The sequence below is a fragment of the Rhinatrema bivittatum genome, chromosome 1, assembly GCF_901001135.1.
Source record: "Rhinatrema bivittatum chromosome 1, aRhiBiv1.1, whole genome shotgun sequence".
NCBI lineage: Eukaryota > Metazoa > Chordata > Amphibia > Gymnophiona > Rhinatrematidae > Rhinatrema > Rhinatrema bivittatum.
Window position 1 is genome coordinate 139,972,400 of NC_042615.1, and position 18,224 is coordinate 139,990,623.

The 18,224-nt window shown below is 41.1% G+C and overlaps 1 protein-coding gene across 2 annotated transcripts in view; it reads right to left on the reverse strand.

Annotated features, from left to right (window-relative positions):
* Window positions 1-18,224, reverse strand: part of PDGFRA (platelet derived growth factor receptor alpha) — an 83,783-nt gene that overhangs the window by 13,333 nt on the left and 52,226 nt on the right. For both annotated transcript variants that reach the window (XM_029587569.1, XM_029587563.1), the window contains exons 12-19: window positions 17,439-17,571; window positions 15,013-15,117; window positions 14,435-14,545; window positions 13,049-13,202; window positions 10,956-11,122; window positions 5,990-6,105; window positions 4,581-4,703; window positions 86-197 (exon numbers count right to left, since the gene is read on the reverse strand). In XM_029587569.1, the coding sequence (XP_029443429.1) occupies window positions 86-197; window positions 4,581-4,703; window positions 5,990-6,105; window positions 10,956-11,122; window positions 13,049-13,202; window positions 14,435-14,545; window positions 15,013-15,117; window positions 17,439-17,571 (1,021 nt within the window). The remainder of the gene's footprint in view (window positions 1-85; window positions 198-4,580; window positions 4,704-5,989; window positions 6,106-10,955; window positions 11,123-13,048; window positions 13,203-14,434; window positions 14,546-15,012; window positions 15,118-17,438; window positions 17,572-18,224) is intronic.

Sequence of the window (18,224 nt, forward strand, 5' to 3'; positions counted from 1 at the left end):
AATGAATTTTCAAAATTGTGAAAAAATGCATGCAATTTATGTGGAGGCTAATATGTTATGCTCAAGAAATGTGTCTACTACATACCCAGGGAAAAGATTTCCCACAGCAGAATGCCATAAGACCAGACATCACTCAATGTTGTGTACAGATTGTCAAAGATGCTTTCAGGTGCCATCCATTTCACCGGGAGAAATGTCTGCAGCAAGCAAAACAAGCATGAATAATTAAATAACAGCTTTTGAGAATATAATATTACAAGATTATCACTGATTAATCAAGCACCAGTAAAATGTTTGATGCTTAGAAATGTATGAGCTTTGGTGACCTTTTATGTGCCCCTCTGTTAAACCTGATAAAAACTGTATATGCAAATTCCATTTAAAGGTCTTAGCAAAGCACAGACATAGGCCCAAGAGTCTACATTACAGGAGTAATTTTATAACAGCGTGCACAAATTTGCAGGTTGTTATGCACCTAAGTTACACCAGGCCCAATATTCATTAAGCCAGTGATAAGTTATCTGGGTAACTTGTCCTGGATATTCAGTGAGATAAACATCCCATTGAATATCTCTGATTAATGTTATCCAGCTGTAGCCAGCTAACTTTAAACCTAACTGGCCAGATAATCTGCCACACAATCAGAAATCTTCAAAAGATATCTGGTAAAGTAGAACATCTATATGTAATGGCTCCCCCAATCTGATTACCATTTCGGCCCTGGGAAAACTCCTTTTGAGCTAGGGGCAGACAGATTGTGAAATGAAGGGGAGAAACCATTCATGTGCAGCCTCTCTCTTTGAGGGTGCATGGATGGTCGTCCCGGTGAGGTTATTTAAGCAGCTGTCTACTGGGAGACTGGAGGCAGTGTTTTGAGTTGGAGTTAAGTGGCAGTACAGGCAAGTTGTTTTGAGTTGGATTTTTTTTACCTACTTGGAGAATCCAGGTAAGCCCTGCCTGGGGAAACTGAGCAAGGTCAGGAAGCTGCTCTTCCAGTCCACTAAATGGCTGGTTGAGTGAACATCCGGGTTGTTTTACCAGGGCTTTTGCATCTTTTCTGTAGCAGAAAGCCTGGAAAGACCCCTGGGTGTTGCTTGGGGATAGGGCACAAGGAATAGGGGGCCCAGGATAAGGAAGACCTGCCCTTCTGCACCCTCGTTAGGGGACCAGTGGTGACTTGATTCTAGGATCTTAATGACTCAGTTGTAGGGGGACATTTTTTTTTAGATTAACTAGGAGGAAGAATTCTGCTGCCCATTCCTGCCTGAAGAAGAACACCGAGCTGCAAGTTCCTGAGATGATCTCCTCATCATCGGATTCGAGAAAAGCCAGCTAGAGAGAAACTCTGTTAACAATGAGTAATATCATCTTGGAACCTTTTGAAGACTCCCCCATCTGGAGTCTTCACCCCCTGGGGAGAGAGGATTTAAGAACATAAGAAAATGCCATACTGGGTCAGACCAAGGGTCCATCAAGCCCAGCATCCTGTTTCCAACAGTGGCCAATCCAGGCCATAAGAACCTGGCAAGTACCCAAAAACTAAGTCTATTCCATGTTACCATTGCTAATGGCAGTGGCTATTCTCTAAGTGAACTTAATAGCAGGTAATGGACTTCTCCTCCAAGAACTTTTTTTGGGACTCTCTGTGCTGAGACTGTAAGTTATCCTTTTTATCTGCGTTGGAAGGATTTTCCTGCCCAAATAGAGATATCCTGCCCACCTGGGGCCTCACTAAACCCAAGCCCTGGAAAGTGAGTGTCTCCGCAGCCCAGGTAGTAGAAACCCATGCACAGATCGAGGGGAAAGACTGTAAACTGAGGTTAACTGTGGTGCTGAGGATTTTGTCAATTGTAACCCAAAATCCCTGCCTGAGCTGATGCAGCAACACCTAGATCTCCCACATCAGTGGGCAGCAATGGCAACATTTAAATGGCGTCATGTCCTTCTGCTGCAGAGCCAGTCTCGCGAGAAGAGCTGAAAGATCACCGCACGTCTCGCGAGACTGGCCCCGCAACAGTAGGACATGACAGCATTCAAATGCTGCTGCTGTTGCCGTCTCATGCTGGAGATCTAGGAGTTGATGCATTGGATCAGGCAGGGGTTTGGGTTACCTTTGCCCAATCAGATAACTAAATCTGAGCTGGCAAGCCTCCTTTTGTGGCTCCTATGCCATGGTTGGTCTGCTGGCCTTTTCTTTACTTCAGACATTTTGCTGCTCCCGCTGCCTGCTTACGCGGGAAGGAGATTCTGACCGTAATAAACTGCACCAGGGAGTGGGAGGAGGAAGAGCTCGGGGAGGGCTAAGAGGCTGGAAATGACTGGGTGAGAAGGTGGAGGAAGGACATAGAGAGCGGGAAGGAATAAAGTGGGGAAAGCATAGGAAGGGATGATAAGAGGGGAGGACGGAGCCTATAGACGAAGGGAGAAGGGAAGAAGGGGAAAAAAGCTGAGGTAGTGACTCACTAAGGGGGGAGCAGAAACTATAGAGGGACAGGGATGGGGAAGAACTGAGGTAATGAGAAGGGGGAAATATTTAGATGGAGGGAGGGAGGGAAGGGGATGAAAAGTGAGAGAAAGAGTAAGGTAGTGTGGGGGAAGGGGAGGAAGAGATGAGGTAGTGAGGGAAGGGGATGAGAAGGGAGGGAAAGAGCTGAGGTAGTGGGGTCATCCGGTAGACCCCCCCCCCATCCCATCCTCTGGTGGCCTAAGCTAAGAAGAGGCTGCAGGCTGCCAGTGGACCCCATCTCACCAGCAGCCAAAGTGGAATGGAGGCCAGCTTGTTATCCCGACCCAATAGAGGCAAAAGTGAAGAGGTGAGCCCAAGGATGCCAGGGGAGCAAGTAGAACAAAAGAAAGTGAAGCCCTGTGTGAGAGAGAGCAATGTCTGTGTGTGTGTGTATGTTTGAGACGGAGCATGTATGTGTGTGTGTATGAGAAAGGGAGTGCATGTGTGTGTGACAGAAGTAAAATGTTAGAGAGGTAATATGAATGTGTGGGAGTGTGTGTGAGAGAAAGATTATCTGTCTGTGTGTGTGAACATATGTGTGAGAGGGAATATGTGCATGTGCGTGCGTGCGTGTGTGTGTGTTTGTGTGTGTGTGCGCGCTTGCACGTGGGAGAGAGGAACTGTGTGCATCTAAGAGAGGAAACATGAGTATGTTATGAGAGAAAGAAAGTGAGTGTTCATATATGAGAGATAGAGAGGAGAAAGTTTGTGTGCCGTCCCTCCCCCACTAATCCACAACAATCTCAGGGTTACTAGAAACCAAAGGTTCCCAGGTATGAAGAGCGGGATATTTTATTTTATCCTTATTATTTTTAATTATTGAGTGTTAGTTGATGTCTGCTATTTTGAAATATTTTATTGGTGTTTGGGAAATGTAAAAAACAATTTATACGAGTTTTTAATTATTTAATGTCTATTCTTCAGCTGTCTTGAAATATTTATTTTCATTATTAATATGGTTTTATTATTATGATTGATGTTTTATATTTCTTGATTTTATTGTTTTATGAAGAATGGTGATGTTTCTGTTGTTGCACTATATACAGAGTATGCCTTGTTGCAGTTTCCAATTCAGTTTATGTCTGCAAATTTTTATTTATACTTTATTGTCTCTTTTTATTCTGTGATGGACTTTTTATTTAGTGATGAACTGTCTGTGTTCTGTATGTGTGACCGAGGTTAGGAATTATGCTAGCAAGTAGCTTCTGTGTAGGGATGTATAGCAGCCTGGCTTGTTCTGTTTTCCTAATAGGAGATGCATTGGTATTTTAGGAGCTGGTTTATATTTGCAGTGTTTCTTTTTCATAGGTAAAATTGTTATTGTTTGAGTGCTGGCAGTTAGTGCTGATTTGGTGTGGGAGGTTTACTATAATTGTTTACTCAAGGCTTTCTGAGGGTCAAGCCCACATCCAAAATGCATTACAATAGGCCTAACATCATATGGGTATTTTTGCAGGGTTTCTGGTTGGCATCACAGCAGTGCATGCAAATATAATATACAGGTTGTTGAACGTGATCCTCAGAAGTCTGTACTCAGAATGTTCTTTTTAATGTAAAATCTGTTATTATAAATGCATAATTTTTAACTGTGTATGCATGTGTGAGTGGGCCTTAAAGTTTGCCTGTGATATCTAATACCCTTGCACTGACCATGGGTTCCAGAGGAGAGAGGGTAGACCTGGGTAAGGAGGAATGTCAGATTTTAAAGTTTAGATTACTAGAGGGAGATGAATGAACTGGGGGCTGGGGGGGTCCAAGCACAGTAATTGCACATGGCAGCAAAAAAAGCTAGCACCGGCCTTGGTCGCACAACTTTCTAATTGGCCATTTCTGCAGGTAAAGCACTGCTTTACCTGCGGAAATCCCTTTGAAAATTACCCTTCCTCTGCATTCCTGTATTTCTACAGACAATTATATCAGAGAAAGATAATTAAAGGAGAGCTGCTTTTCAGCTTAACTAGAATATTGGCTTTTGGAAACATGAGCTGGGTGAAATTTGGGTTGTGAATGTTACCCTTTTCCCCAGGTTGCAGAAAAGTAAAAAAAATGTAACCAAACTTGAGAAAGTACGTACACTGCCTTTAGAGACGTAGTTGGAATCATGCATGATGTCTCTTGCCAGACCAAAGTCACAGATCTTCACGATCTTCCCCTGAGCTAGAAGAACATTGCGAGCGGCCAAGTCACGGTGTACACACTGCTCAGGGAAAAGGAGAGGAAAATATCAACAGAAAGGTGCTACCTACCTGGCATTGCTAGATTATGTGGCCAGGGTACTTAAGCGCATTAAGGGTAAAGCAGATTTACTGCATGCTAAACCCGCATTAGCATGGACTCAATACACATTAAGGCTGCATCACCTTTAATGTCCATGTGGGTTAATCCTCATTAAAGACACATGCTCACACCTTTAAAATAGTAATGCATTACGCTGCATGCAAATGAATCCTAAGCAGGTCATTAAGATTAATTGTACTAAGCAGGGTGATTTGCATTTACCTGCTGGCAAAGTAAAAAGAGAAGAACACCTCCCAGATGTGTAGTTAAGATTTTGCATTAGCATCCAGGGACTAAAACAAAGCTGAACATGAGTCGTGATTACCATTAAGGCTCTGCCCCAATAACAGTAAAAGGCCAAAGGACTCCCCCCCCCCCCCCTTCCCCCTGTTAAATAGACCCTGCAGGCCAAAGGAGCCTTCCTCCTTAAAAGGACCTGCAGACAAAGGGGCCCACCTGGTTCCTCTTCCTCCCCATTATAATAGGAAGAATTTTTAATTTGCCTTTCCAAATAATGCTCGGGGTGGCTTAAGGTATTTCTAGAATTCAGGTACAATAAGTTCCTTTCCCAAAATGCTTATAATCTAATTGTGTACCTGAGGCACAACTGGCTTGCCCAAGGTCACAAGGAGCTTCAGTGGAAGACGTGCGATTTGAACCCTGGTTTCTATGGTTCTCAGTTCACGGCTCTAATTAATAGGCCACTTTTATCCATTCCTGAAGCTGCAACTATATTTTAAGGGGAAGAGGAGAGAGCAGTAGCCCCTGACATCCTGCTGGCTTCTGCAGATAAAATGGTGCTGGCTGACCACGTATGGGAGCATTTTGTGGGGAAGGGGTGCTCCGTGGGGGCCATTTGTTTGGAGGGTGGAGGAAGAGGAATGAAGATGACTGTGGGAGGGGGCTTTTTTGCTACAGGGGCCCTTTGTTGAGGGGAAGTGATGAGGGAGTTCCAGAGTGGGTCTTCTTTGGCCTACAGGAGCCATTTTCTTTCATTTGGGGAGGAGGTTTCTGGGGTAAATATGGCCCAAATTAAACTTTGCTTTAGCTCTCACCGTGCTCATCAGTACATTAGGCAAGTTACACAGCTTATTGCTGGAGATAAGGCCATTAAAGCATGTTAATGGCCAGTTTTAATGCTACTTAGCATATAGGTTCCTATGTATAGAACTAAAAAAGATCACATAATTCATAGTGTCCACTTACATTTTTAGATGCCAGAAACTCCATTCCACGTGCAACCTGGTAGGTAAAGCTCAATAAATCCAGTAGTGAGAGGCCATCAGAACTTTCATCTGAGAGGAGGCTTTTAATCTCAGAGTCTGTCGAGAAGCGAGCAAAATGTAAAATAAAAAACGTTCTCAATATCTAAAATGTCATCTTAAAAGTGTCTCAACAGGTTGCCTATGTGAGGTTGCTCTCTGACTTTCAGCTCACATTTGAATATTCGCTATCTAAAATCTCCTTATCATACACTCACTCACCAGACAGGGAAAACGAAGAAGAACGCACTCATTCTCTAGCAAGTATCATCAGTCCTTCAGACAATGACCATCCTAAAGTCTGATGACACCGGCCGCACAAAGAAAACATTCTGAGCATATTGAAAGTCTCATTTTTGCTCTACAGCTTTTATCATGGGGGGAATAATTCCATAACATCATGGCAAAAATGCACATAAGTCTGCCTTGAAAATTATCCCCTATTCACCAACCAACCTCGTTTCCTTTGTGCAACAACTCCAAATGTCAAGGAAACCCCTTGATATGTGCACACAATTACACTTGCTATTTGGGGCCATAGTTTTGCCCAAAGAATTTATACGCATGCTTTTTTAAATCAAAAAGTCTGTGTATAAGTTCCAACCCTGCCCAGACTCTGAAATATATCTCCCTATATTCATAAAAGTATGTACATAGAGGGGTGAATTTTCAGAGTTATGTGGATAAAAATGAGAATATATGCAGGTAAGTAGCATGTATTCAAGTAATCGCTGTTTTATAAACATTGAAAGTACACATATGTATGTGTGCAAAAAAGGGGCCATGTTCCAGGGTGGAGCCAACAGTTAGGCATGTTCATTGCTATTTTGATAAGATAGTTACGTGCATACATTTGGCAGCTTACTTGCTTAATTTTACACCTAAATATCTTGTGTAACTAATATCAAACTTGTTTATTACACAGGTAAAGTGCATTTACACGTGTAAAACCCAATTTTAATGCGTAAATATTTTTGAAAATCAAGCCCAGAATGCGAGTACTTTTCTTACCAATTTTAAAAATATATGATGTATATTTTACCTGCCGAAAATAAGATTTGCTTGCATACAATCTGATTTATGCTTGGAAATTAGTATATTTTATATGTGCGCGTAATTGAAATTACCTATTTTCTGATTCCCCTACCAGTTTGCCTAATCCTTCTCCAGGTTACTGAGACCTTCCTAGTTCTTCAGCCTGAACTTTTCCAGTTCACCCAACCAATAGTTCACATGTGGGCTTTTGAAAATTGAGACAATATATGCATTTGAATTGTCCACATGATTTACCCACATAAGTACACTTTACATGCATAAATGGATTTTGAAAATTGCTGTGATAGCATATTACATTTATGTACTCAACGCCTTTGAAAATTCACCTCTCAGTGCACTGAAATATTCACTTTCAATATATTGCATATGTTCGTGTATAAGCTTACATGCGCACGTATGTTGGGGAAGAGATCATATGCATACTTTTTAATATGTGCGAATATGATATGCACTGTTGCTAAAATACAGAGTTTTTTTTAAAAGTTATTCTCTAACAGGTGAATTTTAAAAGGAGTTACACCATTTATGTGTGTAAAGTGCACTTACATGTGAATATCCTATGGACAAATCTATATAAATAAAAATGTAAATGTTCGTTTGTTCAAAATCTTAAATCTCCGAAAGTTCTTCACCGATTGCTTTCAAATTTGGACACAACATTGCATTCGATTTCGCGCGTGTTTCTATATACCTATATTATATAGATGTCACACCTGTGACAGGTAAAAACATGCTTTTTGGGAAAAACAGCGCCATCTATTGGACATAAAAGCGACACACGCTATCTCTGACCGACGGACTGCAAATGCGCAGTAGAGAGCAGCTCTACCATGCATGTGCGGACCATTGAGCTCTGCGCTACGTGCTGGGTGTCACAGAGGGGAGGAGAAAAGGGCAGACGAGTCGCCACTCCGAGAAACTGCTTAGCCCGTTCCTCCGCTGCTGGGGAAGGGGGAGGGAGTAGGGACTGCCGGACAGTTACACACAGGAGGAGGAAAGGGTAAAAGAATCGCTGAGCCAGTCCATCCACCGCCGGAGAAGGGGGGGAGGGAGTTGAGACGGCCGGAGCAGAGCTAATGCGCATTGTGAAATTAAACCAGACTGAGCCACGGCAACGCGTGGCCGGGTACAGCTAGTATTGTAATAATTTTTAAAAGCCTACTTATTCATGTAAGTGGGCTTTTGAAAATTGCTACAATATTTGCCATTACATTGTCCATCAGATTTACTCGTGTAAGTGCATTTTACTCAAGTAAATGGCTTTTGAAAATTGCTCCCATAGTAAGTTACATTTGCGCGCGTAACTCTTTTTGAAAATTACAATTGCAATTTTCTAAAGGGTCATTTCTGCAGGTAAAGTGCTTCTTTATCTAAAGAAGTGAAAATTACCCTCCCTAAAGACAAATGTGAGATCACAAACTGATAATCAAAAAATCTTCTCTTCACATAGTGCTCAGTTGCTCTGACCAGAACAAATGTCTTTTAATGGTCAAAATCAATTATTGCATTTTTTTCTGAACAGATTTCTTTCAGGAACTCCCTAATTTTTCCCATGGATAAACATTTTTTTTTCCTCTGGAGCAAGAAGAAACATACTGAAAGTATAGTAATAATTTTTAACAATTATCAGCTTTCTCTGTGCTTTTTTTTTTCATGACAGGCTGACCCACTCCTGATTTTACTATACTGTGCACTTGTATTTCTAGTCCTGCTTTTTTTAGGGAAGGTCTGAAGCACATGCACAGAATGGGATAAAACCAAGGACTGAATTAACCTGTCCTTAAAAAAAATTTCAATCATATGGTAAACAAAAGAACTCTCAAGAAGTTTAAAAATTGTTTTTCCTTAATCAAACCCTCACTTCCCCACCTTTTGGGTTGAGTGAATTTATTGCTGAAAGACACCTGTCCTGTTCCAGGCTAAAGTGGCTGTGCTGATAGTTATGAAGGGAGACTGCTGTTTGCATGATGCAGTGAAAATGCTTGTCAGTGAATAAGAACATAAGAAATTGCCATGCTGGGTCAGATCAAGGGTCCATCAAGCCCAGCATCCTGTTTCCAATAGAGGCCAAACCAGGCCACAAGAACCTGGCAAGTACCCAAACACCAAGAAGATCCCATGCTACTGATGCAATTAATAGCAGTGGCTATTCCCTAAGTCAACTTATTAATAGCTGTTAATTCAACTAATTAATAGCTGTTAATGGACTTCTCCTGCAAGAACTTATCCAAACCTTTTTTGAACCCAGCTACATTAACTACACTAACCATATCCTCTGGCAACAAATTCCAGAGCTTAATTGTGCGTTGAGTGAAAAAGAATTTTCTCCGATTAGTCTTAAATGTGCTACTTGCTAACTTCATGGAATGCCCCCTAGTCCTTCTATTATTTGAAAGTGTAAATAACCGATTCACATCTTCTCGTTCTAGACCTCTCATGATTTTAAACACCTCTATCATATCCCCCCTCAGCCATCTCTTCTCCAAGCTGAAAAGTCCTAACCTCTTTAGTCTTTCCTCATAGGGAAGCTGTTTCATTCCCCTTATCATTTTGGTTGCCCTTCTCTGTACCTTCTCCATCACAACTATATCTTTTTAGAGATGCGGCGACCAGAATTGTACACAGTATTCAAGGTGCGGTATCACCATGGAGCGATACAGAGGCATTATGATTTCCGTTTTATTAACCATTCCCTTTCTAATAATTCATAACATTCTGTTTGCTTTTTTGACTGCTGCAGCACACTGAACCGATGATTACAAAAACAACATGCATAGATATGGAAATGCAAAATTACATGCATTGAAATTTCCTTTGGCCTATTGCCATCTCGGGAACACCTCTTTGACACTGCAGATAAATGTGTGTACCTTATACAACAACACAGTTTTATCCACATTCAGGATGGGAAATTGTCAAATAGCCCTTTTACCCATGTAAATAGCTATGTAGCTGGGAACATGGTGACATTTGAAAAAATTACAATCTTTAAAAATGAAGTAACTTTTCTGTCTTGCTTGTGTGTCTGTAGAATTCGTTTTATTTGATTTTTCAGTAGTGAAAAGAAGTCCTCTATTGCTGCTACTACTACTACTACTACACATTTTTATAGCGCTTCTCGACATACAGATCACTATAATCTAAGATATTGGTGTGGGGAGGGAGAGGAGAATCAGCTTAGGCAGTAGATCTCAAGGATGAGGAGAGAAGAGGAATTGGTGATCTCAGGAATAGGGGATATTAGGAGGTAGGGTACTAGAATTAGGGAGGGGGAAGAGGAGGACATAACACTCTGAGACTGGAGGTGGTAGAGGGAGAAAATGGAATAGGTGCTGGGATTGGGCAGGAGGAGGTGTGTTGGAATCCAGAGAGAGCAGGAGTAATAGAATCCAGGATCAGTAGAAGGAGTTTAAGGATCGGGGGAGGGGGAGGGGGGACAGAAGATAGGATCAATTTAGGGAGGATCCAAATTAAAGATCAAAGTTACTAAACTGTTTCCCACAGAAACAGAATGGAAAAGCCTTAGTAAACCAGGCCCTTAATCTAGCCCTTTGATCTTTATGGGTATAATATTGTTGCAATTTATTCTTGTCAATATTTCTTAGAAGGATACTTCCCAATCTCATCAATGTCATAAAAATAAGGCGATGTTTACTGATTGTTTTGAATGTCTTTTGAGCATGTCATGAGGAGAACAAGTTGAAGCCCATCCTTTTCAGGCTGGCCCAGAGTAAAGAAGCGATATGCCTTACTGCCACCTGTATCTAGGCTTGTGCATGGGCTCTGGCTCCAACGCCTGGTGGCAGAAGCAGTTGGTTCTATTCTGAAGTAAATGAGCTCCATTTTACAAGTACCTGATATGGATTTCTTCTTGTATGAGGCAGGACGATCATACATGGACCTCTGGATATCCGAATATTTGGAGCCCTCCTTCCGTTCAAGCATTGGCACGTACTGAGTGGTATCAGCCTGCTTCATGTCCATGTAGTCCCCATTATTCTCAAAGGACAGAATAACATAACTGCAAATAAACAAAATAGTTTTTTAACCACCTCTTAAAAGTCAGTATTTCACAAGACAAACCCATAGTCCTGATTCTGAGGTACAGTTTGTTATGGAACAGAAAACCTTTTTTCTGTGAATATCTATTTTGCTCTCTTATGCATTGCATATAGAGATTAGACAGCAGACAGAAATCCCATGTACAGTGAACCCATACTACATCCTGGATTATTGAGTCAACACAAAAATAAACTCTTGCTCTTTAGTTCCTACCAAGGTATATTTAATCTAGAAGCATTTCTCAACTGTTATAGTTTTATATCATTAATGGACATAAAACAATCCCCACTCTTTCCAGCCCTGCCAGAATCCTTTAAAAAATGGTACCATCTAGCCCTGATAAAAGCATCAAATGTGATGGCAAAAAGGCACTGATCTCAGGGCACTGATCTTAAGGATCATTTCAGCTACTTTTAGCAATTTCTCCAGCTTTGCTAAGGTCTACTCTTTCTTCTGCAATTATCCTGACTCAGCATTAACTATGTATGTGCTTTTTATGGAAAAACATATGCTGGGGGATCCAGATGTGACTGCACTATAAAACATTTGTAAAGGCAATATCACTTCTGTCAGTGCAGGGCATCCCAAACCAGCCTTGGGGATCCCACAGTCAGACAGATTTTCAGGGTATCTGCAATGAATATATGCAGATACATTTCCATATAATGGGTCTCCAATGTATGTGGGTTTATCATTTGCATATTCATTGTAGATATCCTGAAAGCTCAACTGGCAGAAGAGTCATCAGGACAGGTTTGGGAAGCCTTTTATTAGAAAAATAAAAACCCAGAGTGGATGGATATGCATTCATAGTGTAATCTACAAAGTGATGCTTTAATAGAGTTTTTCATCTCTATCTCTTTGGACAAAGGTTTAGGGATGTGTACATGTTTGAAACGAATGGGTAATCCTAACCAAAATGGGCTATTTTTGTTTCAGTTCAGATTACTCAAATTGGATGCGCCATTCCTACAAAAAGCCGAAACATTTTCAAGTGTTTTGATTTCCATAAATAGAGTGCACATATTTGTAAATGGTGCACACTGTTTCCTAAGGAGTACAAAAAATGTGGCGTCTACCGCTAACTGGGGCTGAGGCCAACCCAGCTGAGTTGAGCTAAGCCTAACTGGGGCCTCCTTGGGCTCCTTCGACCCCCTCGGTCCCTACAAAGACATCAGGTAGGGCTGAGCTGAGCCAAGCCAAGCGGAGGTCTTCCTGGGTCATCCAACCTCCTCCCATTTACCCCCCTCCAGATATCAGCCAGGGCTGGGGATCTCACTGGCCAATGCTTACCCTTTATGTGGGGGCCCACAGGCAGAAAATAGGGGCATACAACGGTGCAAGGAAATGGTGCTGGTCGGCCCTGAGATCAGTGCCTTTTTGCCATCACATTTGACGCTTTTATCAGGGCCAGATGGTTCTATTTTTAAAAGGATTCTGGCAGGGCTGGAAAGAGTGGGGATTGTTTTTGCTCCTTTCGTCTGCCTTGGAACCACATGGAAGAGGTAAGTGGAAGCCAGGGAGGTCCCAAACCCTGGCTGATTTCTGGGGAAGCAGGAAGAGGGGTAGAGGGGTCTGAGGAGGCCCTGGCTGGGCTTGGCTCAGCCAAATCAGGCAGATATGGGCCCTGGTGTCTTGAAGGAGGCCCCGAGAAGACCCAAGGAAATGACAGTGAGAGCCTGGAAACATCCTGTTTCAGTTCTTTTTATTTTGGGAGTTTAAAAAAAATTTTTTTTTTTGGTTCAGCAAATGAACCAAACTGAAATAAACATTAAAACAAAATGAAAAAAACAACCACCCCACGAAACAAAAAAAATGAACCATAGCAAATATATTTTGGCTGCACATCCCTACAAAGGTTTTATTATATTTATTTGTGCTTTACCTCCTTGTGCTCTCATCTGCTGGATTCATCCCAAATATATCCAAGTCTTTTTTCAGTTTTTCTGGGTGTCGGCTCAGGAAATTGTCCCTGTTCTTGTGCAGGTAGTTTACCAAATCCCCATAGAAGCAGTATTCAGTAATAATGTAAATGGGTCCTTAAGAAACAAGGCAGAAAGAATAGGCCACTGTCAGATATTATTATATAGACAATGAGAAATGTAAGTGCAGCTCTGCATAAAGGAAGAAGGAAATGCATTCAAGAGGAAATGGTCAACAGGACTTGCTGTGAGTACTAGATGTCAATAAACAAAAGTTAACTGATAGCACTCTCTTATGACCATCATATCTTCAAATCACCAGACGATTTAATTGCCAAATCATGGCTATATGAATTAGACATAGTAAGCCATAATAGTGCATTTGAGATACGGCATTATCAGGTACTCCCTTGTATTTCTGGAGACATTGAACTCATAAGGGATTGCAATCTCATAGCTACTAATGTATTAGCATTTATAGTATAGATATTTTGGTGAAGAAAAAAGAATATATGATGTTTAAAATGTGACAGCATTAAGAGGTGTAACCGATAGGGCTGAGCTCAATATAAATATCTGAATAATTCCACACTACTGAATCTGGATGTAGTCTCAAGCATATATTAAAAATAAAAATACCATCCCAAATTTTAAAGAGAGCAAGTCGTCCATTATTCTCACCCTCTTGCTAATGAAGGGGAGGGCTACCCACCAGTGCTGAACACCTTGTAACATCCAAGGTAAAAAAAAGACAAAAAAAATTGAAAAAACTACCTTTGAAGCTGAGAGGAGAATGCCCTGGGGAAAGCCATGATTGCGAGACCCGCCCCCTCCCCCGATGTCATCACAAACGGAGCTGGACCGTTGAAAGGCACCAAGCCAGCAGGCGCTGCGCGCCGTGCGGCGCACACCAAAGGGGCACAACAAAGGGGCACTCCCCTTTGTGCACCCCTTCGTGCAACCCTTAGTGTTAACCTTTCCCATGTTTTTATCTCCCTTGTTAACAATTTCCATGTTTATTATTGTTCAATGTATTGACAAAGGAAACGCTTGATTCCCTGCATTTTTTGTTGGAATGTAAACCGATGTGATATGTAAAATCGAACACCGGTATATAAAAATAAATAAATAAATAAAGAGGTCTCTCATAATAAATTATGGCCCCAAAATAAATTATGTCCTGCTAATAAACATGATCCTGCATCTGTCTAACAGTCATTCCGTTTTCTTTTCAAAGACTCTATACTATCCACAGACATGGAATGGTAGGAATGCTTTGGAAAACAGAGCTCGTAGCGTTTGCCTTTCCACATATCACTTCCCTAGTGAATACCAGTTCCATAGCTCACCTGATTTTGTGCATGCTCCTAACAAGTTTACAATGTTCAAGTGAGGCCCAAGATGAGTCATTATTTTCAGCTCTGACATCAGAGCCTGCTTTTCACTAGATCTAGCTGTAGCTGTTAAAGAAGAAAAGAAAGTTTCAATTAAGAAGGCTCTTACCAATTTTTGAAAGCATGACTATTGCATGGTGATTGAAAATGTGACGTCATGCAATTTTCATACAAAAAAGCATTGCACTTTGTTTTTTGATTTAAGCTTTTGATGATATCTTATGGGGGCCTTCAGAGTTTGGCTTAGAATGACATAGCCAAAGGATCAGACAGGGAGGTTTCAGGTACAGATAAAGACTATTGGTTGCTATACTCTGAGAAATGTAAAATTTGTGATTCCAATTAGAGATTTCTGAATCTACAAGTGTCTGTGTGTGCTAACGTAAACCATGTACTCATAGGTACCAGCTCTCTGGGTGCTTGGCTAACCGCAATATTAAGCAAACTCTTTTACTGTGTCTAGGGAAGGGTAATTTGTGTTGAGTTTAGCACCCCAATTAGTTTTAAAAGTCAGCTTTCATACATATACTCACGTTTTAGCATTTTCACAGCTACCTTCATCACTGGCTGAGAACGACTTAAACCATATGCAGTTCCCTCAACTACTTTGCCAAAGGCACCAGACCCAAGAATTCGACCTGTGTAGGATAGATATCAATTGTCACTAACCTTTCATGGAATCGTTTATGCAGTATTGATAGAATTATTCCTTATACTTCCAATAAAGGCATACATATATTCCTTTTAAGGCCTTCTTTACAGGGAGTGCCAGAACTGCCTTATCTTGATGTTCGTCCATAACTTTTTTCAATTTATGTGCAGAACTTTCCATTGCCAGGAAAATCACGAGTAAGTTAAAAAAAAAAGGGGGGGGGCATGGATGGGAATAAGCTCTTCCCTCTCCGGTTTCTGAATCTATTGGTCACTCCCTCCTCTACCAGAGCCACTGGTACTCCTCCAGCTTCTGATAAGCTGCTGACCCCATAGGTGTTGGCATCTTCTAAAGCCAGAGATCAAGTGAGGTCTATGGTACTGCACAAGGGTGTAAATTGGGCAGACTAGATGGGATTTATGCGCCTTACCTACCGTCATATTCTTTTATGTAAATATATTACAGGACCGCCACAATGTTCTCAAGCCTTCCTACAGAGCCTACACGTGAACTGCTGCAGAACATCAGGGGTTCTTACCATAGCTATGCACATTAACCCTAGTAAAGACTTAGAATATGATTTAGTAAGGTTTTTTTTCCCATACTGTGTCTATAGGAGGAAAAAAGCTTACTAAATCAGTCCCCTTATATATACCATCAGAGGTCATGTGGTTTTGGCATAGGATTCCTGCATTGTGATCAGCCAAATCAGTGGACTTTATAAGGATGCTTCTGGCACTGCAAACAACCAGATAGTAAATGTTGCCTCCAATTTTCAGTTTTGGAAGAATTTATAGCAGAAAAATGATGTAATAATGACTTCAGAAGTAACTGTTTCCCATTTGGAAAGGACCCAGTTGGAATGCAGATACCATGAAATGGGCTTATCCTTAGTATTGTTCAACTAAAACAGAGGGTGTGAGACTTCTTTTAATCAGCATTTGGTGGAAGTTAGTAAAGAAATAGAGGTTTCCTTTAGCTTGATTTTTCACTTATGTATGTATAGTTGCTTCGAAAAGGTTGTTTTTTTAATGAAGGCAGACTATGTAACTAAAAAGATGATTATAATAATGAGAATGCACTGACCAGTTTTAAAAACTATCCAACAGGGTCATTCATCTAATCATGTTAGGGCCTTATCACGGACATTAGGGCCCTAATGCCCATGATAACGCTATAACACGTGTTATTTATCGCATCGCGAGATGCATATGCAAATTTTTAAATTGTAGTCAAAAGGGAGGAATTTGGGCAGAGTTTATGAAAATAGGGGGGAGTTAATGTTGCATGCGATAGCATAACACACATTATCACTACACCTTTTTTCTGGCATTATGCTGTGTGATATGCCCAAACCAGGATCTGCACTAAATATTGAGGGGAGGGGGGAGGGAGAGAGAGAGAGAGCCTCTGGAGCAACCCACATATTAATCATCTATGTATCCCACTGTAGGAGGGTCAACTAGTAACTCGAGGTGAACTTTTGGTGGTGTGCTAGGTTTTGGAGGGCAGTTTTACATGCACAGTCAGAGGTACGAAAGCACAGTACACATCAGAGAAGATTTGATGTGATTTGGAATGAGGAAAGGTACACAAAGATAACTTTTGTACAATTTACTCTCACCCTAGCTTGATGCACTCTCTACCTAGCTAGAGCCTGACTTCATGCTCCTTCCACTCCAGCTCTGCAATACTACAAAATCCAATTCCTCATCTATCATCTACTCTTCTGCTTTCCATACTGCACTTAAGTTCCACTCTTGCTGCGTGCTCTGAATGGGCTTCCTGTTAAATGCCACATCATGCTTAAACTCTGTATGGTCATTCACACGTGCATTCACAACCATTCTTCTAATGATATCTTGATTCTTGTTCTCCATTATAGAGCCTATTATTGCTCACTTCACTCTTCTCTGCATCCTTTCCATGGTTTTTCATTGCTTGCACCAGCTCTTTGACACAAACGTGGATCTCATGTCCAAGATGCAGCCCCCTTAACTGTCTGGAGAGTTGAAATGAAAACATATCTTTTCTAACTGGCTTTCCCTGACCCTTACTTAACTTCTTGTATTTTGCTCCATTTATCTTCTTACTTTATCTTACGAGGTGCCCTAGTCAAGGCTCCCAATAGGAAATGAAAAACAAATGAATGAATGATTGCATGAATGAAGGATGGAGTGAAGGAATGAATGATTATAGTATCCTGCATGACTACATTCTTTTCTATTCCCTCTCATTCCCCATTCTCTGTTTCCCTCTTAAGTGTGTTCAAAAGCCAGCATGAAGGGCATGAAGGTTTATACTTACCCAACACAAGTCCGTCTCTAGGAAATTCCCATCTTGAGTCATAGGGCAACTGCATTGGGTCCACATAAATGTACTCATGGCCATCAGGGCTAATGGACTCAATCACTCGCCATCTTATTTCATACCGTGGTTTCTGCAACACCAATAAGAAGTCACTTTTGTTTTTTTCTTCTCACAATCTCTGGGGCCAATGTACTAACATGAATTAACATCAGCCATTAATAAGTATACTAAAGGTCAATGTTAATGACATCCGCAAGAAGCAAATGATAAACTACATCTGTACTTGACCTACAAATGATATTGTAAGAACTTAACTATACCCCCTCAAAGTCCTGTTAAGTATTCCGTATTAATGGATTGGCAAAGCAATTAGCATGCTTAATTTTCACTTTGCCGATAGATAATATTTTGTTTCCTGTTTTCAGCATCTAAGGATTTTGCATTTTGGGGGTCCTCCCCCTGCTATATTTTTACCTTTTTGTGGAAAATGACTCAAGGATATAAATTTTCCCTTTAGCATGTGATTTTGGTCTTTGCCTCTCCCCAAGGGGAGTGATCTTTCTGCTTCTCTGATAGATGGTGCAAAGGAGAGTGGAGATTTTTGAGAGTAGGACAGTACTGGAATTTTAGAAGCTTTGGAAGTTTGGATTTTTGAACCAGTTTCCTGATAGAAGGGCAAACTCCCAGTATCTTGAAGGGCTGGGTTCTGGATCTTTTACCTTTGCAACCAGTTAACAGCAGAGGTTGAAGATTGTGGAGTTTTGAGTCTCTGAGATTATTGGA